The sequence below is a fragment of the Neofelis nebulosa genome, chromosome 12 (assembly GCF_028018385.1).
Source record: "Neofelis nebulosa isolate mNeoNeb1 chromosome 12, mNeoNeb1.pri, whole genome shotgun sequence".
Taxonomy (NCBI): domain Eukaryota; kingdom Metazoa; phylum Chordata; class Mammalia; order Carnivora; family Felidae; genus Neofelis; species Neofelis nebulosa.
The window spans coordinates 93,571,147-93,599,010 of NC_080793.1; the positions used below are offsets into that span (position 1 = coordinate 93,571,147).

At 40.1% G+C, this 27,864-nt stretch overlaps 1 protein-coding gene and 1 long non-coding RNA gene across 12 annotated transcripts in view; one reads left to right on the plus strand and one right to left on the minus strand.

Moving 5' to 3' along the window:
- LOC131492202 (uncharacterized) overlaps positions 1-23,070 on the plus strand; it is a 79,306-nt gene extending 56,236 nt beyond the window's left edge. Inside the window, exon 3 of the long non-coding RNA XR_009251930.1 lies at positions 22,873-23,070. This is a non-coding gene — a long non-coding RNA (uncharacterized LOC131492202). The remainder of the gene's footprint in view (positions 1-22,872) is intronic.
- Positions 1-27,864, minus strand: part of ZNF169 (zinc finger protein 169) — a 55,601-nt gene that overhangs the window by 22,344 nt on the left and 5,393 nt on the right. For 4 of the 11 annotated variants that reach the window (XM_058695921.1, XM_058695919.1, XM_058695914.1 and 1 more), the window contains exons 1-2: positions 25,215-25,309; positions 16,916-17,003 (exon numbers count right to left, since the gene is read on the minus strand). In XM_058695921.1, coding sequence (XP_058551904.1) covers positions 16,916-16,948 — 33 coding nt within the window. In that variant the 5' untranslated portion in view covers positions 16,949-17,003; positions 25,215-25,309. Of the gene's footprint in view, positions 1-5,416; positions 5,562-14,780; positions 14,825-15,300; positions 15,388-16,915; positions 17,004-19,027; positions 19,065-24,600; positions 25,013-25,214; positions 25,310-27,864 lie in introns of those variants that run through there. The other 7 variants (XM_058695913.1, XM_058695915.1, XM_058695916.1 and 4 more) reach the window with 7 other exon arrangements.

The window sequence follows — 27,864 nt, forward strand, 5'->3', positions numbered from 1 at the left end:
TTGACATGGATTTCAGTGGGCTTATCGTGTTTGACATACATTCAAGCTCTTTGAATCTTTAGGTTTCCATCTCTTGCCAAATTTGGGAAGTTTTAAGCCATTAGCTCTTCTAATACTGCCTACCTTTACTACTTCCAGAACTACAGTGACACAAATGGTATTTTGTTATACTCCCATAGTTTTTGAGGCTCTCTTCGTAACTTTTTTCCCAGTATAATTTCTATTGTTCTGTGTTCCAGTTCAGTGATTTGTTACCTCTAATGTGCTAGTAAGCCATCTACTAACCATTTTCTTTCAGGTATGTATTTTTCAGTTCTGAAATCTCCACATATGTATTCATTATATCTACTTCTTCAGAGACTTTCTAATTTTTCATTTATCTTGTGTTCTTTTAGCATAGGTATCCAGTTGTCCAAGCACCATTTGTACAGACTGTCCTTTTCCAATTGTATGGACTTGGTACCCTTGTCAAAAATCAATTGACCATATATGTGAGGGTTTTTCCTCAGGCTTAGTTCTGTTCCATTGATCTATATGTTTATCCTTGTGTCAGTAGCAAACCGATTTTGCCACTGTTTGTAGCTTGGTACGGAGTACTGAAATCAGACAGTGTGGTTCTTCCATACTTTTTGTTTTGCAAGACTCAAGGGTCTTGTGATGTTCCAAATGAATTTTAGGATAGTTTTTTCTATTTCTGTAAAAATAACCATACACACAAATGGAATTTTGAGGGGGATTGCTTTGAATCTATAGATCACTTTGGGTAGTACTGTCATCTTAGCAATATTAAGTCTCCCAGTCCATAAGTATGGGAAGTCTTTTCATATACTTTGGTTTTCTTTAATTTCAGCCATATTCTTTGGGTGTCAGTGAACAAGTCTTTTGCCTCCTTGGTTAAATTTATTGCCGAGTACTTTATTCTTTTGGATTCTGCTATAAATTGGAATTTTATTAGAATGTATTCTTTGGAATTTTATTTTATTGGAACTTAAAAAATATATACTTCCTGTTCGGATAGTTCATTGAAAGCATATGGAAATAAAACTGACTTTTTGCATGTTGATTTTGTATCCTGCAACTTTGCTAAATTCATTTATTAGCTCTGACATTTTTTTCACGTGTATGGATTCTAATGTTTTATGGATATGAGAGAGTGGCTCCAGTGAAGGTATCATTGTACTTCTTTTACAATTCCTTTTCTTTTTTCTGTGTAATCATTCAGGCTAGAACTGTCAGTACTGTGTTGAACAGAAGTGGCAAAAGCTGGCATCCTTATCTCATTCATGTTCTTCAGAAAAAAAGGCATCCAGTCTTTCGTCACTAAATATGATGTCAGTGTGAATTTTTAATATGTGGCCTTAATCATGTTGAGGAAGTTCCCTTCTATTCCTAGTTTACTGAATGGTTTTTTTTCGTGAAAGTATGTTCAGTTTTGTCATTCGCTTTTTGTGCCTCAGTTGAGATCATGTGGCTTTTATCATACATTCTCTTAATGTGATGTATTTAATGTTTACTTATTTTCGAGACAGAGAGAGACAGAGCACGAACGAGGGAGGGTCAGAGAGAGAAGGAGACACAGAATCCGAAGCAGGCTCCAGGCTCTGAGCTTTCAGCACAGAGCCCAATGCGGGGCTCGAACTCACAGACTGTGAGATCATGACCTGAGCCGAAGTCGGACGCTCAACCGACTGAGCCACCCAGGCGCCCCTACAGAGTTGATTTTAACAGGTTGAAACATTCTTGCATTCTGGGAGTAAACCTCACTTGCTCAAGAGGTACAATACTTTTTTTTTATTAAATTTTTTTTTAACGTTTATTCATTTTTGAGACAGAGAGAGAGCATGAATGGGGGGAGGTCAGAGAGAGAGGGAGACACAGAATCTGAAACAGGCTCCAGGCTCTGAGCTGTCAGCACAGAGCCTGATGCAGGGCTCGAACTCACAGACCAGCCGAAGTCAGACGCCCAACCGACTGAGCCACCCAGGCGCCCCAGAGGTACAATACTTTTAATACGCTGCTGAATTAGTTTTGTGCATATTTTGGCGAGGATTTTTGCAATTGCTCATAAGAGATATTAGCCTGTAGTTTTCTTTTCTCATAGTGTCTTTGTCTAAGACTTCTGGTATCAGAGTAATGTTGTCCTCATAGAATGAGTTAGGAAGTGTCCTCTTCCATATTTTGAAATAATTGGAGAAAGATTTTGTTAATTCTTCTTTATATGTTTGGTAGAGTTAACGAGTAAAGCCATCTTTACTTGGTTGCGAGCTTTTCTCTGTTGGGAGGTTTTTTATTATTATTGATTTAATATCTTCACTATTTCTAGGTCTTTTCAGAATTTCTATTCTCTCCTGAGGTTTGGATAGATGGTGCATTTCTAGAAATGTATCCATTTCACCTTGGGTAGCCAATTTATTGGCATACAGCTGTCCCCTTGTGTAAGTATTTACTTGTAACACTTCTTAAAAAAATTAACAGTAATGTCTCCAATTTCATTTCTGATTTTAGTAACTTGGGGGGTTTGGTTAGTCTAGATAAAGGTTTGTCAATTTTATCTTTTTCAGGAACCAGCTTTAAGTTTTGTTGCTTTCTCTATCATTTTTTCTGTTCTCTATTTTATCTCACCTTTCCTCTTTTATTATTTGCTTCCTTCTTCTAGTTTGGGTTTAGTTTGCTCTTCTTTTTTTTTTTTTTTTTTTTTTTTTTTAATTTTTTTTTTTCAACATTTTTTATTTATTTTTGGGACAGAGAGAGACAGAGCATGAACGGGGGAGGGGCAGAGAGAGAGGGAGACACAGAATCGGAAACAGGCTCCAGGCTCCGAGCCATCAGCCCAGAGCCCGACGCGGGGCTCAAACTCACGGACCGCGAGATCGTGACCTGGCTGAAGTCGGACGCTTAACCGACTGCGCCACCCAGGCGCCCCTAGTTTGCTCTTCTTAAATTGTATTATTAGGTTGCAGATTTGAGATCTACTGTTTACATGATGCATCTACAGCTATAAAATTCCCTCTATGCATTGCTTTTTCTGCATTCCTTAAGTTTTAGTAGGTCAAGTTTTCACTTCCATTGCCTCAGTGTATTTTCTACTTTCTCTTGTGATTTTTCTTCTTTGATACAAAGGTTTGAGTGTGCTATTCAATTTCCACATATCTGTGAATTTTCCAGAGTTCTTTCTGCTGTTCATTTCTAGTTTCATTCCACTGTGATCAGAAGTTACTTTGCATGATTTCAGTAATTTCAAATTCATTAAGACTTACCTTGTGGCCTAATGACCTATCCTTTCAGGTACAATTAAGTGAAATATATATTTTGCTGTTGTTGGATAGATGGTGTGTGTGTGTGTGTGTGTGTGTGTGTGTGTGTGTGTGTGTGTGTATTAGTGCAGTTCAAGTTGTATATTGCCTTTGATCTCCTGTCTGGCTGCTCTGTTATAGAAAGTTGGTTACTGAACTACACCCATTATTGTAGAACTAGTTTTCTCTTCAATTCTGCCCATTTTTACTCCGTATATTTTGGGACTGTACTATTAGGTAGTTATATAATTGTTATATCCTCTCTTCATAGTGAACCTTTTATCAACATATGATATCCTTCTTAATCTTTTGTAACTTTCTTTTTAAATTGAAGTATAATTGACATACAATTTCCCGTTAGTTTCTGGTGTATATCATAGTGTTTCCCTCTGCTATACATTGTATCCTCATGAATTATTTATAATTAGAAATTTCTTAATCCCCTTCTCCTTTTTGGCCTACTCTCAATCCCTCCCCACTCTGGTGACCAATAGTTTTGTCTGTGAGCCTGTTTCCATTCTGGTGTATTTTTTAGACTCCACATATAAGTGAGATTGTACAGTATTAGTCTTTCTCTAACTTATTTCACTTGGCATAATACCTCTAGGTCCATTCATGTTGCCACAGATAGCAAGCTCATTCTTCTTTTATGGCTAAATGATATTCCCGAATGTATGCGTAAACAACTTCTTTATCCACTCATCTGTTGCTGGGCACTTAAGTTGCTTCTGTATCTTAGCTTTTATAAATAATGGTAATGCATATATCCCTTTGAATGGGTGTTTTTGTTTTATATGGATAAATACCTAGAAGTGGAATTCATGGATCATACAGTAGTTCTGTTTTTACATTTCTGAGGAGTCTCCATACTGTTTTCCACAGTGGCTGCACCAGTTTTTATTCCCACCAACAGTGCATGAGGGTTCCCTTTTCTCCACATCCTTACCAACATTTGTTATTGTCTTTTTGATAAAAGCCAGTTAGACTGGTGTGAGGTAGTATCTCCTTATGGTTTTGATTTGCATTTCCATGATGATTACAGATGCTGAACATGTTTCCAGATGTCTATTGACCATCGGTATGTCTTCTTTAAAAAAATGTCTATTCAAGTCCTCTGCCCATTTTGAATCAGGCTGTTTGTTTTTTGTTTCCTGGGTTGTTTTGTTTTGGTTTTTTTTTTTGTTTGTTTGTTTGTTTGTTTGTTTTGAGAGCGAGCACGCAAGCAAGGGAGAGGGGCAGAAGGAGAGAGACCGAGAATCTTAAGCAGGCTCCACACTTAGCATGGAGCCTGATGCAGGGCTCAATCCTGGAATCATGACCTGACCCAAAATCAAGAGTCAGACATCTGAGCCACCCAGGTACCCATTTGTTTTTTGAGTACTAAGGTGTGTACACTCTTTATATTTTTTGGTTATTAACCACTTCTAGGATGTAGGATTTGTAAATATCTTCTCCCATTCAGTAGATTGCTTTTTCGTTTTGTTGATGGTCTCCTTTGCTGTGCAGAAGCTTTTCAGTTTGTCATAATCCCATCTTTTAATTTTAGCTGTTGCTGCCCTTGCCTGAGGAGAATGGTTCAAAAAAATATTGCGAAAACCAATGTCAAAAAGCTTACTGCTCACATTTCCTTTCTTATGTTTTATGGTTTTGGGTCTTACATTCAAGTCCTTAATTCATTTTGACTTGGTTTTTGTATATAGTGTAAGATAGCAGTCCAGTTTCATTTCTACGCATGTAGCTGCCCAGTGTTTTCAACACTATTTACTGAAGAGACTTTTTCACACTGTATAATCTTGCCTCCTTTATCACAGATTGACTGTATATGCATGGGTTTATTTCTGGGCTCTCTATTCCATTGATCCAGGAGTCTGTTTTCATTAACCTTCTTTTGATTTAAAATCTAGTTTGTCTCATAATACAGCCTTTTTTTTTTGTATGGAATACAAAATCTTTTGCAATATTTTTTTTCCATCCTTTTACTTTCAACCTCATTCTTTATAGTAACTCTCTTGTAGGAAGCATATACATAGATCTTGGTTTCTTAATCCAGTCTACTAATCTGGACCTTTTAATTGGGAAGTTTATTCCATTTGTATTTAATATGAATACTGAAAAGTACTTACTTATACCATTTAGTTGTTTGTTGTCTGTGTCTTTTGTTCCTCCATTCTTGCCTTTTTTTATATTTACTGATTTTTTTTGTAGTGTCACACTTTTATTTCTTTCTTCTCTTTTCAGTTTTTCTTTTAGTATTTTCTTAGTGTTTACCTTGTGGATTAAAATTAACATAGTAAACTTGTAAAAATCCACTTAGTTTCAGTAGTATATAGTCTGTTTCTATACTTTTTAATCCCTCTCCTACTTTTGTAATTGTCACAGATTGCATTGTTATACACTATAACCATTGACATAGATTTATAATTTTCTTGTCTGTTTGCCTTAAATCATACAGGAAAAGCAGAAGTTATAAACCAATAAAAAGTACAATATTGGCTTTTTTAATGTTTATTTTTTAGAGAGAGTGTGTGCACAAGCGGGGAGGGGCAGAAAGAGGGGGACAAAGGATCTGAAGCAGGCTCCACACTGACAGCAGAGAACCTGATGCAAGGCTCAAATTCATGAACTGTGAGATCATGACTTGAGCCAAAGGTTGGATACTTATTAACTCACTGACCCACCCAGGCGCCTGCAATAGTGCCTTTTACATTTGCCTATGACGTTACCTTTTCTAGCGTTCACTTTTCTTTCTTATGGTTTAGAACTACTGCCGTGTCCTTTCATTTCAGCCTGAAGCATTTTTTGTTTTTATTTTTTTTTTAATACTTGTTTATTTTTGAGAGAGACAAATACAGAAGGCTAGTGGGTTAGGGTCAGAGAGAGAAGAGGCACAGAATCCGAAGCAGGCTCCAGGTTCTGAGCTGTCAGCAGAGCCTGATGCGGGCCTTGAACCCACAAGCTGTGAGATCATGACCTGAGCCAAAGTTGGAAGCTCAACTGGCTGAGCCACCCAGGTGCCCCCTGAAGCATTTTTTGTAGAGCAGGTCTACTGTTAATGAGCTCTCTCAGGTTTTTTTTGTTTTCGTTTTTTTAAGTCTGCAAACCTCCTAATTTCTCCCTCATTCTTGAAGGATATTTTGCTGGATATAGAAATCTTAGCTGGGACGCCTGGGTGGCTCAGTCAGTTAAGCGTCCAACTTCAGCTCAGGTCATGATCTCACGGTTCGTGGGTTCGAGCCCCGCGTCGGGCTCTGTGCTGACAGCTTGGAGCCTGGAGCCTGCTTCGGATTCTGTGTCTCCCTCCCTCTCTGACCCTCCCCCATTCGCTCTCTGTCTCTCAATAATGAATAAATGTTAAAAAAAATTTTTTTTTAAATCTTAGCTGACAGTCTTTCTTCCAAGACCTTAAATATGTCATCCCACTTACTGGTGGTCTCCATGGTTTCTGATGAGAAATCAGATCTTATTGAGGATCCCTTGTAGGTAACAAATAACTTCTTGCTGCTTTCAAAATTCTGTGTGTATGGGTTTTGAGAATTTGACTATAATGTGTCTGGGTATGGATTTTTTGGAGTTTATCGTGCTTGGAGTTTACTAAGCTTCTTGGATGTATATATTTATGGATTTTTTTTTTAATCAAATTTGGGGAATTTCTGGACATGATTCCTGAAAACTTTCCCTGTCCTTTCCCTCTGCAAGCGTATGCAAGTACATCTGTCTCACAGGTCTCTCAAGTTCTGTGCATTTTTCATTATTTTCTTTCTGCTCCTTGGAGTACATAATCTCAGTTGAACTATTTGCAAGTCAGTGTCTCTATTTTGCCTATTTAAATAAGCTGTTAAACCCCCTAACAAATTTTTCACTTCAGTTTTTGTACTTTGCAGCTCCAAAAGTTCTGTATGGCGTTTTATAATTTCTCTATCTGTTCAAACATTGTTCACCTAGTTCTTTTAGTTCAGTGTTCATGGTTTCCTTTAGCTTTTTGTGTATATTTAAACAGTGCAGGTAGTTTAAAATGCTGTAGCACTCTCCTGCCATAAATTAAGAGCTGCTTCACCAAATTTTCCACTTTTGACTAGGTTCCAAAGTTCGACAAAAGTTAATTCTGGCAGATTTTAGCAGCTCATTAGTTGTTTTGGGGCAGGCACAGAACCTTGTACTTCCCTTACTCTGACATTTTGATGTCACAGTGTTTCTAACTGTATGATCCCATTTATACAAAGTATCCACAACAGTTAAATCCATAGAGACACAAAGCAGGTTAGTGGTTGTCAGTATCTGGAGAGGAGCAAAGGAAGAGTAATTGCTTAATGACTCCTTGGTTGCACAACACTGTGAATGTCCTAAATGCCACTGAATTGTACATTTAACGAAATTTTTTTATTTTTATTTTCTAGAGAGTGCACATGTAAGTTGGGGAGAGAAGCAGAGGGAGAGAGAAAAGGTGAGGTGGGGGGAGAATCCCAAGCAGCCTCCATGCCCAGTATGGAGTCTGACATAGGGCTTGATCCCACAACCCCGGGATAATGACCCAAACCAAAATTAACAATCAGATGCTCAACCGAGCCACCCAGGCACCCCTGAACATTTTTAAATTGTTAATTTTATGTTATGTGAATTGCACATCAATAAAATTTTTTAAAGTCACTTTCAAGGAGGAGATCTGTTTCGAAGGGCACTTTCCATATCCTAGTAGATGGCTCAGAAGAGTAGTTTCAACAAACTGGAACAGAGACTGCTTACATGATTCTCACCATCCTATATACAATCACTGAGTTTCCTCAGAATCTCCCTTACACTTGCTGGTGTCAACACTCTCATGTGGAATTAAGCCCTGTGTGGGCTTAGCACATAAAAGCTTCCTCCATGTCACTTGTAGCTATGGGCTTTCTCCCTCTATCCATTCTGACATTGAACAAATCCAGAGAGTCACATTGACTGTATTTACAGGGTTCTCTTCACCCCTCTGTATTTTCACTTATGGACTGTCTATTGTTAAGTCATAAATTTTTACTAAAGGCTTTTCCACATTCATGACATTTATCGGGTGCTATGGAGTGAACTATGTCCTTCTAAAATTGATATGTTGAAGCCTTAATCCCTAATGGAGACAATAGCCTCCAAGGAAGTAAGGTTACATGAAGTCATAAAGGTAGGACTCTGGTACAGTCGGGCTGGCACATAAGAGACCACAGCTCCCTGTCTCTCTGTCTTTCCAAGAAGACAGCCGTCTGCAAGCCAGGAAGAGAGACCTCACAAGGACCTTGATTTTAGACTTCCCAGCCTCAAAAACTGTGGATAATAAATTTGTTATTTAAGCCGCCCAGTCTATAGTACTTGTTAAGGCACACTTCTCAAACTAATACAGATTTTGGTATTGAGAGCAAGGAGCCGCTGTTAACACATACCTAAAACTGTGGAAGCAGCTTTGGAACAGTGTGATAGAGGCTGGAAGACTATTGAGCCACATAGTAAAAGAACACAAGATTGACATGAAGGGACTGCTAATAGAAATAACAGGAGTTAAAGGTGATTCTGATGAGAGCTCAGAAAGAAAAGAGCTGGAGAGAACACTTCCGTTTTAGAGAATACACAAATAATCATGAAAATAATACTGGCAAAAATATAGACATTAAAGGCCATTCTGATGTCTCAGATGGAAATGAGGTACAGGTTACTGGAAACCATAGGAAATATGATTTTTGTTATAAGGCAGTAAAGAACTTCACTGAACTATGTTCTAGTGTTTTGTATAAGGTAGACCTTGTGATTAATGAGACTGGATATTTTAGCTGAAGAGATTTCAGAGCCAAGTGTTGAAGAAATGACTTGGTTTCTCCTGACTGCTTACAGTAAAATGTAAGAGACATAAGATGAGCTGAAGAAAAAAATTGTTAAGCAAAAAGGAACCCAAGCTGAAGATGTGGAAAATTCCATTTATCAACATTGCAAAAAGGAGAGAGAGGGAAGGGGACAGAAAACTTGTTCTGAAGAGAACACTGAAGGTGTGTCTGAAAAATAATTTGATACAGAGATTAGTATCGATGTAAACCATGAATTTCATCAGCCACCTAGAAGCCAGGAATTGAGATGGAATTATACCAGCAGAAACACTGCCAGCTGGGATTAAACAGAGGAAACAAGACAGAATGAGGAAGGCTGCAGACACGCGTTATCTTTCAAAAAGGGGAAAGAACGACCCTGAAGGCAATTCAGAGGTTGTCAGAGCTGCCAATCCCACAGCAGGCCCAGGGGCAAGGATGCCCACCACTCCTCAGTTTGGCAGGGCCTTCTCAGAAAGCCACAGAGGTGGGGGTCACCCATCTGACCTAAAGGGACACTCAACCCAGTGGGTCTGGAGGGTAGAACATCAAACCACACAGGATTATTCATCAACATTAAGATTTAATACATTCTCCCTTGGTAGGTTTTAGACTTGGTGGGACCCATCACATTTCTCCATTTTGGAATGGGAGTATGTATCCTATGTCTGTCTACCATTTTATTTTGGAAGTATATAACTTATCTAGTTTCACAAGCTCACAAGAAGAGAGAGATTTTGCTGTAGGATGAATGATACCTAGATTCATGCCTGATCTATATCTGACTTAGATGACATTTAGATGAAACTTTGGACTTTAAATCTGATGCTGGGTAAGTTAAGGCTTTGGAGGCTGCTAGCAAGAAATAATGTATTTCTGGGGCACCTGGGTGGCTCAGTCGGTTCAGTGCCCAACTCTTGATTTCAGCTCAGGTCATGATCCCAATCAAGCCCCACATTGGGCTCCACACTGAGCATGAAGCCTGCTTAAGATTCTCTCCCGCCCCCGTCTCCCTCCCACCCCTTCAGATAAATTTTAAAAATAATTCATTTTCATGTGAGAAGGACATTGAATTGGGGGTGGGGGGGTTCCAGGGGTGGAATGTTACAGCCTGAATTATATACTGCAATTTCATATACTGAAGCACTGACTCCAATATCAGTGTTTGTAAGGAAGTAACAAAGGGTAAGGGTGGGGCCCTGATCAAACAGGAATGGTACCTCATAAGAGGAAGAGATACTCCAGCTCTCTGTCTCTACCATGTGGGCAAACAGTGAAAAAAGCAGCCATCTACAAACGAGGAAAAGTCCTCACTAGGAACTAAACTGGCCAGCACCTTGATCTTGGACTTTACAGCCTACACAACTGTGAGAAAATAAGATTTCTGTTGCTTAAGCCACCTCCTGTGTGGTATTCTTTTATGGCAGCCCTAGCAGACTAATGCGTGGGGTTTCTCTCCAGTGTAAACTTTCTGATGCTGAATAAGGTTTGCATTTCGACACATTTATCACATCCGTAGGGCTTCCCACCCGTGTGGATTCTGTCATGAAGACAGTGAAAGCTCAGGCTGAAGCGCTCCCCACAGATGCTGCATTGTTTCAAGTTCTGTGACAAATTGTGGAAACCCCTCCCACATTTATCACATCTGTTGGGCTTCTCTCTGAAGTATTCTTTGTTGTTGGGCCAGATGTGAGCTACAGATAAAGTACCTCCACGCTCCATACACTCATAGGCTTCCCCCTAGGAGTCTGTGAGAACAAGGCATGAGCTCTAACTAAAGGCTTCCTCACCCTTCCAGAATTTCCAGGGTTTCTCGGGGGGGTGCACTGATTCGGAAAGAGATTTAAGCTGGATTTGAATCCTTTCTTTTCCTACATTTGTCGCATCCATAGGGTTCCTCTCCAGTATGAGATTTCTAACACTGAAGATTCGAATTCTGACTGAAGCTTTTTAAACATTTGGTACGCTTGTAAAATTTCTCACCAGTGTGAATCCTCTGATCCTAAGTTTTGAACTTTGAATGAAGAACTTACTGTCACACACAAAAGGTTTCTCTCCAGAATAGATGTCCTCATGCTGCCTAAGCTCAAAAGTGCGTAGGAAGCTTCTGCCACAACGAGACACTGTGAGTTCTTCTTTCTGAAGTCTCACTCTGTAGGAAGGTCTGCATTTAGACTGACATTGTTTACGCGCTCATCACCTCCCCGGGCTCTTGCTCACATGGAATTTCTCTTGTGGAATATAGGTGCTTGCCAGGAACACAAGAGTCCCTTGGGGAGAGACTTGCAGAAATCTAACCTGAGCCAGTGTCACAAGCTGTCTCCACACCAGGTTCCTGAGGACCGTTCCTCAATGCCAAGAAGAAACCATCATCTGAGATTTCTTCTTTCACAAAACAAGATTGTGTGTCTCCGTCTTTATTGTACAGCTGCCTGTTTTGATTTAGGTTGTGTACATGAATCTTCTACTTGAACATGAGTCCACTGAAGGCAGAGCCTGTGAAGTTTCTGTCCTGAAGTTCTCATTTGCATTAGGCAAAGGATGCCCTGCCTTCTGGCCAAAGTGTCTAAGACCTAAGAAATGCAGATCCAAAGGGGCTCATCAGCCAAACTGGCAATCTAGCACTGTGGCCACACAGTTACCTCTCTCCATGTCTGAGAAAGCAAGCAGGTGTTGGCTCTAGTCACTTTCCAACTGCTAACCCCCCTTTTCATCCTCGGTGCTGACCCTTATAACCTCACCATCAGTCACAGACCCTAAGCTTCAACATGAAGAAGCAGAAAGTCAGATGGAGGGAGAACATGGAAGCCCAATAAAGCAATAGGCTGTCCTCTCTTGATCCCTCTGGCGATATCCAGGATGCCAGGGTTGAGGCTAGCACAGAGATCCTATCCCAGGGGTGGTAGAGGGCACTGCCAGAGTGCTGCTGGGGCAGGGCCACCCAGATTGGCCTCCCACAGATTTAATGATCTATTTCTATCATTCTATTTGAGATATTCTCTTAATTTTGCAGTTTCTCCTTTGATGTAAGGATTAGTGAAGAATGTGTCGTTCAGTTTCTAAATATTTGAGATTTACTTAGATATCTTACGGGTCTCTAATATAATTCAACTGGAGTTACAGAATATACACTGTATTCTTTAAATCCCTTCAAATTCACTAAGTCTGTCTTGCTGAGCATACCAAATGTACTTGAAAAAGTATATTCTGCAATTGTAGGGTACAGTGTTCTATAATTTTTGATCAAGATGATGCATTTGCTAGTTTTCTTTAAATCCTGTCTTTACTGACTTTTCACCTAGTTGTCCTATCAGTTGCTCAGAGGGGTTAAATCTCTTTTTAAAGGTATAATTGCCTTTTTCTGCCTTTAATTCTGTCAAGTATTTTAAAGCTTTGTTATTAGACACATACATATATAATTGTCATGTCTTCCTGAAGCTACTCTTTTATTATCATTCTGAAATGGTCTTCTTTCCCTTTGTCATGAAGTGGATTTTATTGATATTACTACATTTTCCTTTTCCACACTGAGCACAGTTAAAATAGAGACTTTGAAGTCTATCTGATTATTTCATCCACAGGATGAATTCTAGGCTGTGAATTATATCTCTAAAAAATTAAAATTTGAAAGATGGGTAAGATTCAGAATAATCAAGAAAAGAGTAGAGGGCTGAGAATCTAAAATGAAGCATGTTCCTAGGAAAGTAAGGAACACAGATATCATGAGAAGAGGAAGAGAGGGAAAAAGCCCATGGTGTGAGTGAGAAGCACCTGGCAGGAGGAAAAGGTAGCTAGTGGTAGAATAGAAAGCAGAGGTGTTCCAGTATCCTACAGATGGTTTTGAAAGCCAACAAAAAAAGAACACAGACACTCTTTTACAGAGTTGTAGCTCATAAAACTTAAAATACTCGTGTCATCTTACTTGGTCATTTGTGTTGAGAATAACTGACTGTAATCCTAAAATTCATTTCATGAACAAAATTACCCACAGAAACAGGTTCTCAGACATTAAGAACAAGTTAAATTTGCAATGACTGAGAAATAGTGGGATGGGATGGTGAAAATCTGAATGTTTTTAACCTGTAACGAGTCATAGATTTGAATGTGAATGTAAGTGGTTTCTTCATCTTTAAAGATCTGACACTGGGGTAGTCACTAGTTTTAATACAATTTTATCATTAAAATCTATCAAAAATGTCCACAGACCAAAGATATTAAGTTCCAGTGACAGGACATGTCTATCAACTGATGAATAAAAAACAAAATGTCATATATCCATACAATAGAATGTTATCTGACCATGAAGAGGAATGAAATATTACTGACTCGGGCTACAACATGGATGAACCCTGAAAATATGCTAAGTGAAAGAAAACAGATACAAAGACTACATATTATATGAGTCCATTTATATGAAATAACCAGAATAATCAAATCTATAGAGATAGAAAATAGATTAGCACTTGCCAGAGGTCAGGGAAGGGGAGAAGAGTGACTCCTAATGGGTGTGCGATTTCTTTGGGGGTTATGAAAATATTATGGAATTAGATAGTAAGGGTTGCACTACTGAACTATACACTTTAAAATGGCAAAATTTATCAGATGTGAATTATACCTCAGTAGAAAGAAACTTTTAAATGTTTAATTCCATTTGAAGAATGATGACTAATTTATAATTTCTTAAAAATATCATGTATAGAATTAATACCTTGCTTTTATCATATAAATTCTAATTTGTATGTAGCACAGTAGGGATTATGAGGAAAAGCACTGCCATTCTGCATTGTATAGTGATGTGCTATCTTGTGGGAAGAGGTCTATTGTGCATTGTTTTATTAGAGATTTAATGGTCAGGAGGAATTTTCTCATTTAGGTTTTCACCACTGAAAGACTAAAAGTGCAGTCTGTCTTCAAAAAAAAAAAAAAAAGTTTAATTCCAATGATAGGTAAACCCCTAAATTAGATGGGAGTCTTATAAGAATGGAGGCTGTGGGGCACCTGGTGGCTTAGTCAGTTAAGCATCTGACTTTGGCTCAGGTCATGACCTCACAGTTTGTCAGCGCAAAGCCCACTTCAGATCCTCTGTCCCCCTCTCTTTTCCCATGCTCCATGTGCACACGTGTGCTCTCTCTCAAAAATAAACACACACACAAAAAAAGAATGGAGGCTGTGCTATAGGTATCACTATTTTTTGACCAAAGACTCCTTCACACAGCAGACATTCAAAACAAATTTTAAGATTCAGTAAAATAGTGCTAATTTCATACCAGCTAAGAGCTTTTAGGGCCAGCCCCAATCTATGCCACAATCCTAAAGCATATTACAATTTCTCCTATTAAGCCAAACCCTTTAGACATGCGTAAATATCATGTGTGTGTATGTAGTCAACAATATATTCAATTAGAACATAGATCAGAATATTCTGTATAATTCAGATCAGCCACATACCTAAGTATCTGGAAATGTAATTTAAGGAATCCTAAAATATGTAATTTCTATGCCTCAAATAACAAACTTAAACCCCTCTGTTCTTTCATTCTTTCAAAATAAGTTAAAATTATGGTCCCTTTATGAAACAAGCCAGTGCCATGTTCCATTTTGGCCAAGAATGCTTCTCTATTAACATCATAAATGGTAAAGTGAAATATAAAAAAGTTTTCTCTCTTACCTTAAGGAACACTCTGAACTGCATGCACTACATAAACATGTTCTCTTAAAGGTATACAAGATTTGGGGCGCCTGGGTGGCGCAGTCGGTTAAGCGTCCGACTTCAGCCAGGTCACGATCTCGCGGTCTGTGAGTTCGAGCCCCCGTCAGGCTCTGGGCTGATGGCTCAGAGCCTGGAGCCTGCTTCCGATTCTGTGTCTCCCTCTCTCTCTGCCCCTCCCCCGTTCATGCTCTGTCTCTCTCTGTCCCAAAAATAAATAAAAAAACGTTGAAAAAAAAAATTAAAAAAAAAAAAGGTATACAAGATTTGACAAAGGAGAGACACACAGTTCTCAATGGTTCTGATGACGTCAGTCATTTTTAATTTGTACATTAACAGGCAAATGTCCACTATATGAGCCCAGTATTAAGATCAAGTTGAGATTTTCTGCAAAGAAATTCTACACTTGATATGACAGGCACTGAAAAACTGAATGACACTATTTTGTGTAATTGATATAATAAGCACAAAAGTGTCTTACCTGGTATCTATTTAGGTGGTTAGTAAATGTTAACTTTATCCAATTATGTCAAGTTCACATGCTGCCTAGTCTTAAGGATGAGAAAATCTGTCCGAAAGGACATATATTCACTCAGTTACAGTTAACAGTTGAACAACACAGGGGGATAGGGGTGCCAACCCACCATACAGTCAGAAACCTGCATATAACTTTTGACTCCCCAAAAACTTAATAGCCTATGATTAACCAGAAGCCTTACTGGCAACATAAACAGTCAATGAACACCTATTTTATATGTTATGTATACTATATACTATATTCACACAATAAACTAAAGAAAGTATTAAGAAATTTGTTTAAAAAAAGAAATTCTTGGGGCGCCTGGGTGGCGCAGTCGGTTAAGCGTCCAACTTCAGCCAGGTCACGATCTCGCGGTCCGTGAGTTTGAGCCCCGCGTCAGGCTCTGGGCTGATGGCTCAGAGCCTGGAGCCTGTTTCCGCTTCTGCGTCTCCCTCTCTCTCTGCCCCTCCCCCGTTCATGCTCTGTCTCTCTCTGTCCCAAAAATAAATAAAAAACGTTGAAAAAAAAATTCTTTTTTAAAATAAAAAAAGAAATTCTTAAGGAAGAATAAATATGTTTATAGCACTGTCCTGTATTTACTGAAAAAAATCCACATATAAGTGGACCCACATAGTTCAAGTCCATGTTGTTCAGGGATCAACTATACCGCTTACTTCCAAATCCTTGATTTCAACATGGCAAACTCCTTCAAAATCCAGCTTGCTCCAAGTTCAAGCCCCCACTCCTCAGCCTACCTTTGTAGATTCTGGCTGAATCTGGCTCAGAGCAGGTGAAGGCAAAACCTTCACAGGCCAGGAAAATGAGTGAGGCAGACTCTTCAGCCATGGTCAGGGGGTGAAGGCATGACTGCACTGTGGAGACACTGTTTGGCTTCAGCTACTTGTCATCCACCAAAAGGGTGGACTCTGGAGAGTGGTAGGCAATCTTTTCTCAAAGAGGTTGGCAATCCAGACCTTCAGATATAATCTTCCAATTTTTAGGTGTGGAAAACTCATTTAAATATAAAGCATGGGGCTGGCCAAACTAAATGTATCCGTGAGTCCCAAGCAGACAGCAGGTCTGCATCCTCACCTCTACACAGAGAAAACTGATGACCAAAGGCCACTGGCTGCTCCAAGCTTTCCAAACAGTGAGGGACGGCCTGCCCAGTCACCCAGTCTCTGATGTGTACTAGACTTGCTGTCACACTCCCACTGGAAGACTTTCTCTCAGTTCTTCAACTTGCCAAGTCCATCAGAGGCAGCTCAGGCAACTCTGAAAAGAGCTTTCTCCTGAAAGCCTTCCTTCAATTTTTCAGGCCTTGGGAATCACTGGGCACATAAGCATGAATGTCCTATATTTGTATGTTAATTGTACTAATTATAGTCACACTTTACTACTTGGTGAATGCCTGAGTCATGAATGGAGCAGAGTCTGAGAAAGGGCTCCAGGTTAAGATGGGCCACATCTCCAAAATCGGGGCTAAATATGACCTAACACCAACAGGGGAGCTCCAAGGACAAGGAAAGGCAAGGAGTCCATCCTGCAAGAGCTAGGAAGAAATTTCAGGACTCACCTCATCCCTGGTTGTCAGGGGCCCTGGGGCCATATTCCTGGTCAGCTGAGTGCTCTTTCTAGAGAAGAGTCAAGTTGCAGAGGTAGAGCTGGGGAAAGAGAAGAAAGTGAGGGGGCGCTTGGGAGGAGTACCCTTCTATTAGCCTCCCAGTTCAGGGGAGATAAGGCAGGTTGCAGAGGGCATCAGAACAGCCTATTCTTAACCAGTGTCCTGTTAAAAAGGCCCCCCAGAACTAGGCCAGCAGCAGGCTCAGCCCCAATCTCCAGTTGGGAATGGAAGCCTCCAGCCTCCTACAGCTAGGTGAGACTTTTATCACTGTGGGGTTTCTATTAAGCAGGAAAGGGCCTCAGAATACCCACAGGAGAACACTCACGTTGAGAGCCAAAGTGACCTACCATGGGGAAAACAGAAACTCTCCATCCATATCTGCCCTAAAGCTAAAGGACAAGTCCTAGGAAATCCAAACAGAAAGAGTGTTACAAGTCTCCACAGAATTTGAGGGGAATGTGAAGCAGGGTGGACACCATTATCTGGTTGCCCCCTCATTTCTATATCCAAGATTGAGTTCCCAAGATTTGAAATGAGACTTGAAATTTAAGAGGCAGTCAGCAAACGGCCCAGGTCTTCAGCACGACAATATCATGAAGAAATAGGAGAGGGAAACCTGTCCTTAGGCAAAGATATTTACAAGATAACCATTCTTCAGATGTCCTTATATGCTTTGACTAGGTCCTATTTTGCACAGATGAACTGGAAAGCATTTTGGGGATTACAAAGGACACTTCAAGAGGAAGTGGGTGTCAGATGGTGTTAATTATCATGAACATGGTTAGCTGTGATCATGATATTCTGCACGTGGGGAAAATAAATTGTTATTAAGTGGTGCTGAAGTACTGAAGAGTGAATTAACATATGTTTAATCTTTTTAAAATGTGAAGCTTTCAACAAGTTAACAGCATAAAAAGAAAGAGAGCTCTTGTAGAAATAAAAAAAAGACTTTAGATACACAGCAACCAGATGCAACACATGGACACTGTTTTGGCAGTTTTGAGCAATCCAGGAAATATGAACACTGAATGTCAGAGAACAGTAAAGGAGTGACATTAATTTTGTCAGGTTCACAGGTTAAAAACAGGCTGTGCTGACAGCCTCTGCAAATAACTGTGGTCGTGCTTAAAGAAAGGATGGAAAAGCCACCAATCACAGTACTGCTTAGTGCTGAGAAAACAGATGCTGTCCCTGAAGAACAGGAACAAGGCAAGGATGTCCCCTCTCATCTCTCCTATGAACATCACATTGGAAGTCCTACCTAACCTAAGAAGACAAAAAAAAGAAATAACGGTACACAGATTGAAAAGGAAAAAACAATACTATCTTTGTCTGCAGATGACCTGATTGACTATATAGAAAATACCAAAAAGTTAAGACATTTCTGGCACTAAGAAGTGATTATATGGAGGCTGCAGTATACAAGGTTAGTAATATGAAAAAATCAACTATTTGCCTATATACCAGCCACGAACAAATGGAATTTTAAATTAAAAACACCACAACACTTATATTAACACCCAGAAAAACGAAATACTTAGGTATAAATCTAAAACAAATTTGCATAAAATCTGTGTGAGAAAAATTATAAAACTTCTTTAAAAAATCAAAGAATATCTAAATAAATGGAGAGATATCAGTCAGTTAAGCATCTGACTCTTGATTTTGGCTCAGGTAATGATCTCATGGTAATGGGATCAAGCCCCAAGTTGGACTCTGTGCTGACAGCATGGAGCCTTCTTGGGATTCTCTCTCTCTCTCTCTCTCTCTGCCCCTTCCCCTCTTGTGCACACGCATGCTCTCTCTCTCTCTAATAAATGTGCACAGCAGGGTACAACAGAACCTATTCTTCATAAGGCCATGACTTTCAAGACCAGGAGTTGTATGTAGCTGACTTTCCTAACACAGAGAAAATGCACAGAGACTTAGACAAAATGAAGAGAGGAGTATGTCCCAAATGAAAGAACAGGACAAAATCACAGCAAGAGAGCTAAATGAAACGATGATAAGTAATATGCCTGATAGAGAATCTAAAGTAAGTTTTATAAAAATTCAAATACTCACTGGACTTGAGAAAAGATTGGAGAACTTCAGTGAGACCCTCGACAAAGAGATAGAAAACATAAAAGAACCAATCAGAGATGAACTTAACTGAAATTAAAAATACACTAGAGAGAATAAGCCCTAGACTAGAGGAAGCAGAAGAACGGATCAGTGACCTGGAGGACAAAAGTAATGGAAAGCAATCAAGCTGAACAGGAGAAAAAATAATAATAAATGAAAACAAAAAACTCAGCGACACCATCGAGAGTAATAATATATGCATTATAGGGATCCAAAAAGAAGAAAAGAGAGAAAAGGGAACAGAAAATTTATTTGAAAAAATAATGGCTAAAAATTTCCCATATCTGGGGAAAGGAACAGAATTCCAGATCCAAGAGACACAGAGAGTCCCCCACAAAATAAATTCAAGACACATAGTTATTAAAACGGCAGAAAATACTGATAACAAGAGAATTTTAAAAGCATCAAGAGAAAAAAGTTACCCACAACAAAACCCCATAAGGCTATCAGCTGATTTTTCAGAAGAAGCTTTGCAAGCCAGAGGAAGTGGCATGATATATTCAAAGTGCTAAAAGGAAAAAACCTGCAACTAAGAATCTGGCTAGGCTAGGGGCACCTGGGTGGCTAAGTTGGTTAAGCGTCTGACTTTGGCTCAGGTCACTATCTCACAGTTTGTGGGTTCGAGCCCCGCATCGGGCTCTGTGCTGACAGCTCGGAGCCTGGAGCCTGCTTTGGATTCTCTGTCTCCTTCTCTCTCTGCCCCTCCCCCACTTGTGCTCTGTCTCTCTCTATCAAAAATAAATAAATGTAAAAAAAATTTTAAGAATCTGGCAAGGCTATCATTCAGAATGAAAGGATAAATAGCTTCGCAGACAAACAAAAGGTTAAAGAAATTCATGACCACTAAACCAACCCTGTAAGAAATGTTAAAGGAAACTTCATGAGTGGAAAGAAAAGGCCATAACTATGAGTGGAAAGAAAAGGACAGAACTAGGAGTAAGAAAAGTAGGAAGCATAAAAGCAGTAAAATTAAGTACACCTATAAAAATCAGTCAAGGGATTCACAAAATAAAAGGATATAAAGTATGACACCATATAACTAAAACATGGGAGAGGAATAAAGAACGGGTTCAAACTCCTACAGCCATCAATTCATTATAAACTGCTGTATGCATAAGATGTCATCTATAAACCTAATGGTAATCACAAATCAAAAGCCAATAATAGATATGCAAAAAAAAAAAAGGAAGTAATCCAAATATATCACTAAAAAAAGCCAGCAAACTGTGAGAAGAGACCAAGAGAAAAAAGGAACAGAAAAGAACTACAAAAAAAAATCATAAAACAAGTAACAAAATGGTAGTAAGTACATACCTAACAATAATCATCTTGAATGTAAATGGACTAAATGCTACAATCAGAAGACACAGGGTGGCAGAACGGATTAAAAAGAAACAAACAACAACAAAAAAAAAAAAACACCAAGATCCATCTATATGCTGCCCAAAAGAGCCAGACACACGCAGATTAAAAGTTAAGGGATGGAAAGGCATTTATCATGCAAGTGGTAGTGATAAGAGAGCCAAGGCACAGTGTCAGAGAAAGTATGCCAAGCCTGTTTTTAACCTGTGAACCTGACACTGTGCCTTGGCTCTGACACTGGCCATAGCAACATTTTTCTAGATATGTCTCCTGAGGCAAGGAAAACAAAAGTAAAAATAAACCATTGGAATTACATCAAAATAAAAAGCTTCTGCACAGCAAAGGAAATAATCAAAAAAACTAAAAGACCTACTGTATGGGAATATATATACTGGCAAGGTACGTATGCAATAAAGGGGTTAGTATCCAAAATATATAAAGAATACAAAATATATAAAGAACTAATACAACTCAACACCAAAAAACAAAACAAAAACTAGTCCAATGACAAATGGGCAGAGACAAGAACAAACATTTCTCCAGAGAAGACAGATGGCCAACAGACACATGAAACGATGCTCAATATCACTCATCAGGGAAATGCAAATCAAAAGCCACCTTACACCTGTCAGAATGGCTAAAATAAAAAATACAGGAAACAACAAGTGTTGGCAAGGATGTGGAGAGAAGAAAACTTTGTGCTTTATTGATGGGAATGCAAACAAGTGCAGCCACTGTGGGAACAGTATGGAGGTCCCTCAAAAAATTAAAAATAGAACTACCATATGATTAAGTCATTTCACTACTGGGTATTTACCCAAAGAATATGAAAACAGTAACACAAACAGATATATGTACCCCTATGTTTGCTGTAGCATTATTTACAAGAGCAAAAATATGGAAGCAACCTAATTGTCTATTGATGGATGGATAAAGAAGATGTGATACACACACGCGCGCACACGCACACATAGTGGAATTAATCAGCCATAAAAAAAGAATGAAATCTTGTCATTTACAAGAATGGATCTAGAAGGTACAATGCTAAGTGAAACAAACCAGTCAACAAAAGACAAATACCATATGGTTTCATTCATATGTGGAATTTAAGAAACAAAACAAAGGAAAAAAAGAGACCAAAAAAGACTTTTAACTATAGAGAACAAAATGATAGTTACCAGAGAACAGGTGGGGGGTGGGGGGGGATGGGTGAAACAGGTGAAAGGGATTAAGAATACACTTATCCCGATGAGTACTGAGTAATGTATACAATTATTGAATCACTGTATTGTACACCTGGAACTAATACAACAGTGTATGTTAACTATACTGGAATTTTTAAGAGAGAAACCCCTCAAAATGGGTTTCTCACCTAAATGTGAGAACTGAAACCATAAAATTCCTAAAAGAAAACAGAGGCAGTAACTTCTTTGACATCAGCCATCACAGCATTTTCCTAAATATGTCTCCTCAGTCAAGAAAAACAAAAGCAAGAATAAACTATTCAGACTACATCAAAATAAAAAGGGTTTTCACAGTAAAGGAAACCATCAGCAAAACAAAAAGGCAACCTACTGAATGGAAGGAGATATTTGCAAACGATATATCCAATAAGTGTTTAATATCCAAAATACATAAAGAACTTCTACAGTACCACAAAAAATAATTTTCTTAATTGTCAAAGGACCTGAATGACATTTTTCCAAAGAAGACATACAGATGGCCAACAGACACATGAAAAGATGCTCAACATCACCTATCATCAGGGAAGTGCAAATCAAAACTACAATGAAATATCACCTCACACCATTCAGAAAGGCTAGTATTAAAAAGACAAATAACAAGTGTTGGTAAGGATATGATGAAAAAAGAACTCTTACATACACACTGTTGGTAGGAATGTAAATTGGTACAACCACTGTGTACAACAGTATGGAGTTTCCTCAGAAATTTAAAAATAGAATACCATACGATCTAGTAATTTCACTATTATTTACCCAAAGAAAAAGAAAATGCTAATCTAAAAAGATACATGCACCCCTATGTTTATGACAGCATTATCTAAAATAGCCCAGATACGGAAACAATGTGTGCCTGTTGATAGATAAATGGATAAAGAACAAAAACACATGAACCAGTAAAAAACAGACTCACAGAGAACAAAATGGTGGTTGTCAGAGGGGAGGTGGTGGAGGTATAGGCAAAATAGATAAAGGGGATTAAGAAAAACTTCCAGTTATAAAATAAGTTATGGAGATGAGAAGGAGTATAACATTGTATGGTGACAGATGGTGACATTTGTTGTGGTAAGCACTGAATAATGTATAGAATTAAGTCAATATGTTGTACACCAACTGATATAATAATGTACGGTAATTATATTTCAATAAAATTTAATAAAAAATTTTTTAAATTCCTAACAGACGCATACTGAAGTATTCACTGGTAAAATGATATCTGGGATTTGCTGCAAAATACTTCAGCAGAGAAAACCAAAAAGGAAGAGAGGAAGAGCAGAATGTTGACAATTGCTGAAGCCGATGCACAGATGCTCTTTGAAAATTCTCGCTATCTTTGTATTTGTAAAATTTTCATAATAAATTTTAAATTTAATAATCCCATTTCCCTCCACACCCTCAAAACTAAGAAAAGTAGAAGAAACCTTAAAGGTAGTGTCATTAATGTCACCAACAGAAGTTCATGTCATTAGGGGCTGAGACCAAGGATCAGGAGAAAATTTGGGGGTGTGGGGAGCCTGGTGGCTCAGTTGGTTAAGTGTCCAACTTTGGCTCAGGTCATGATCTCATGGTTTGTGGGTTCAAGCTCCACATCTGCCTCTGTGCTGACAGCTCAGTCTGGAGCCTGTTTCAGATTCTCTCTCTCTCTCTCTCTCTCTCTGCCCCTCCCCTGCTTGCGCTCTCTCTCAAAAATAAACATTAAAAAAATTTATGAAAATGAATTTAATTAGCATTAGATGTATGAGACAGTCTAAAAATAGAGCACCTCTCTTTTTAAATTTTCATTAACTTTGAAAGTTAAAGAACAGCTAGCTCCGTGGTAAAAGTTATTTAATCCTCTACTGTACCATTTACCTACTACAAAATGAATATTCTACCACATAATGTGCAAGATGCTGAGGAAATAAAAATATGGCCAACACAAGACTACTGTTCTCAAAACAGCACTTCTCACCATCTTTGTTTTGGCAACACCACAAGGCCCTGAGAATACAGCAGAGTGAACGTATGGAGATGCTGAAAAGCTCCTGAATGAAGGCAGAGGATGTGCCCAAGGAGGACACCCTGTGCAGGAATGTGTCCTTTCAAGAACAAGCCTGGCTTCCTGGGAATCCACCTGCAGCTCTGACCCCACAGGGCATACTACACACACACTAAAGTCGACACCACAAGTACAGGAGGAGGTGGTGCCCATCCACAACAGGCTACCAGGCCCCTAGGAGTCCTCCCCTCCCTAACAGGCAGTTAGTTCCCTCTGAATCGAGGGGGAGTAGGGAGGGGAGACTGCTTCAGGGCCCACCTGGGCACACCAGAAGTAGTTCCCCCCCCTTAGGAGTCTCTCCTGGCCCAGAGAGCAGGCTGGAAACCTCCAAGTATGCAACTGGGTTCCACTCCACTGAAGTACTGGAAGCAGGCAGGGAAGGTCAGGACAATCCCAGGAACAGTCAGGGTGTGGGTTTGAGAGCAAACCTGCTCTGAACGCATGCTGACGCCCAGGAGATTAATCCTCTATGTGCGGGGGAGGGGGGGGGAACGGCTTAGTAAAAACACACGTGAATGTTTTCGAGCACTTAGCATGGGTCAGACACAGGTTTTAACTCTTTCCACACTCCACTCCAGGAGGTTCGGTACCTTGCCCAGGATGAGTCAGTGAGAAAAGGGCAGGTCTGGATTTGAACTCTCCCTACAAGGAAGGGGGGTCGGGGGCTCCGACAGCAAGCCTGGCATAGGCCTGTGGGCTGACACAGTGCCCAAAGAGATGTACACTTGGGGGTTGCAGGCTGGGGGAGAAAAGCTAGGGTTCTCGTTGATAACTGGTGGATCAGACTGATGAACCCATAGAACTTCACGGCTACTCCTGGGTACGCTCGAGTTTCATTTTCACAAAAGAAAGTTTAAGGCCGGAGTTCTTACTATTCATTCCCTCTCCCACCTCCGGAGACTAGGGGATCTAGGGAAAGTGCTCTGCCCGGTAGGGTCCACTCCAATGGCACCACCCCATGCTCCTGGAAGGGCCCCAGGAGGGGGCTGACACAAGCGGAAAGCGCCGAAGGGGGCCCAAGGGCTCCCCACGCAGCCCGGGGATGTCTGACCCCGCCGGGCCCTTCCAACGCCCCGAGGAGCCCACGGTCCCGAGGCAGCTGACCCGAGTCTCTGCCCCCACCATCGAGGCGAGGTTGGGTATCTGCCCCAGGCCAATCTTCCTCCAAAACCTGGGGGCAGGTGGCCAAGCGGCACCCGCATCACCAGAGCCGGCTTCGCCGAGCAGCGCCGCCCCACCGCCCGTGTGCCCCAAGTCACCCAGGCCAGCCCGGCTCCTCCAGGACGGGACGCTGGGCCCCCAGCCCCGCCTGACGGCGCTTCCCCCAGACTCCCGCCCACAGCCCCTCCCAGGTGGGCCGCCCCAACCCCGCCGGGAAACCCAAACCTCCAGCAACCCGCGGCGACAGCGAACCGACCCCGTCCGCTCTCGCCCGACTCTCCCCACCGAAGTGCCCCGGAACGGCGGCAGCGGCGGAATCACTCACCACAAGCGCGCAAGGACGGTCACCAGCCACCAGCGACGCCGGCGGGCGCAGGACAGCACTACCCACAGTGCCCCGGGGTGCGCTACCCACAGTGCCCCGGGACGCGGGACTGCGCTACCCACAGTGCCCTGGGAGAGGGTCTTCAATACCCACAATGCCTCAGACCACAGCGCGCTGCGCCGCCCCCTCCCGGACAGGGCGGGGTCTAGGGCGACCTCATCTGGTCCTTGCCCCTGAGCTCCATGGGATGCCTCAACGGAAGGGATTGGGTTACAGTCCGTTCGTTGGGCTCTTGAAGAGATTGTGAAAAGTCAGGTGAGCAAAATCAAACCGACTTTCAGGTGCAAGAGAAGGGTGGTTTAGGTGAGCAGAAGGTCGTCTTAATTTATAGAGCCTTGTAATTTTCGTTTAATAATAATAATAAAGTCAGTTACCTGGATGTGTGTGCTTGTCCTCCATCCTGAAGATTCACCCCTGTGAATCTTAATTTGAATAACAGTATGAAATAAACGAACTTCTTTAAAAATGCCAAAGGTACTGGCATTTTTCTTTGTTAAAGAAGGTCATGAAGTTTAAAAAAAACAAACAAACAAACATAGGGGTGCGTGGGTGGCTCAGTTGGTTGAGCTTCCAGCTCTCGGCCTCGGCTCAAGTCATGATCCCAGGATCATGAGACTGAGGCCCCCCACCCACCCTGCGTCCGGCTCACCTGGCCCTGAGGAACGAGGATGGTATGCACCGTGAAAATGTGAAACTGGCCAAACAGCACGGATTTGTCAAACCACCTGACTGGTAAAAGGGGTTCACAGGTGAATTCTCCCAAACATTTAAAGAAGAGTTAATACCTATTCACCATAATCAAGTGGGATTTTTTTCGGGAATGCAAGGAATAGTCACAAATACTTACTATTCACAAATCAATGTGATTTGCCACATCAAGAGAAAGGATTAAAATCATATGATCATCTCTATATATGCAGAAAAAGCATTTGACAAAGTACATCCATTCATGATAAAAATTCTCAACAAAGTGGGTTTAGAGGGAAGATACCGCAACTTAATAAAGGCCACATATGAAAAACCTGCAGCTAGCATCATATACAATGGTAAAAAGCTGAGAGCTCTTCCTCTAAGGTCAGGAACGAGACAAGGATGGCCACTCTTGCCACTTTTATTCAACATAGTACCAAAAGTCCTGGACACAGCAATCAGACAAGAAAAATAATAGGCGTTCATATTGGCAAAGAAGAAGTTAAACTGTCACTATTTGCAGATGACATAATAGTATACATAGAAAATCCTACAAGACTCCACCAAAAAAACTAGAATAAGTCAGTAAAGTTGCAGGATACAAAATTAATTCCCAGAAATTGGTAGCATTTCTATTCCCTAATAATGAAGTAGCAGAAAGAGAAATAAAGAAAACAGTCCCATTTACAATTGTACCAAAAAAGAATAAAATACCTAGGAATAAACTTAAAGAGGTGAAAGACCTGTACTCTGAAAACTATAAAACATTGATGAAAGAAATTGAAGATGACACAAATGAAAAGATATTCCATGCTCATGAATTGGAAGAATGAATTGGAGGAATAAACATTGTTAAAATGTCCATAATACTCAAAGCAATCTACAGATTTAATGCAATCCCTATCAAAATACCAATAGCATTTGTCACCAAACTAGAAGAAATAATACCAAAATTTGTGTGGATCCACAAAAGACCCAGAATAGCCAAAGCAATCTTGAGAAAGAAAAACAAAGCTAGAGGTATCACAATTCCAGATTTCAAAATATACTACAAAGCTGTAGTAATCAAATAGGTATGGTACTGGCACAAAAGCAGACACATTGATCAATGGATCATAATAAAGCACCCAGAAATAAGCCCACTATTATACAGTCAATTAATCTACAACAAAGGAGGCAAGAGTATACAGTGGGGGAAAAGATATTCTCTTTAATAAATAATACTGAGGGGCAACTGCGTGTCTCAGTTGGTTGGGCACCCAACTTCAGCTCAGGTAATGGTCTCGCAGTTCGTGGGTTTGGGCCCCGCGTCTAGCTCTGTGCTAACAGCTGTTAGCCTGGAGCCTGCTTCCGATTCTGTGTCTCCCTCTCTCTCTGCTCCTCCCCCTCTCTTTCTCTCTCCCTCTCTCTCTCTTTCTCAAAAATAAACATTAAATTTTTTTTAATTTTAAAAAATAAATAATACTGAGAAAACTGGACAGCCACATGTAAAAGAATGAAACTGGACCACCATGCAAAAAAATAAACTCAAAATGAATTAAAGGCATAAATGTGAGACCTGAAACCACTAAAAATCCTGAAAAAAACAGAGGCAGCAATTTCTCTAACATGGGGACATTTTTCTAGTTATGCATTCCAAGAGAAGGAAAACAAAAACCAAAATTATTGGGACTATACCAAAATAAAAAGGGTTTGCATAGCAAAGTAAACCACCAACAAAACAAAAAGGCAACCTATTGAATTAGAGAAGGTATTTGCAAATGATACATCTAATAATGGGTTAATATCCAAAATACAGAGAGCTTATATAACCAAACACCAAAAAAAAAATCCAATTTAATAAATGAGCAGAAATTCTGAATAGACATTTTTCCAAAGAAGACATATGTATGGCTAAGAG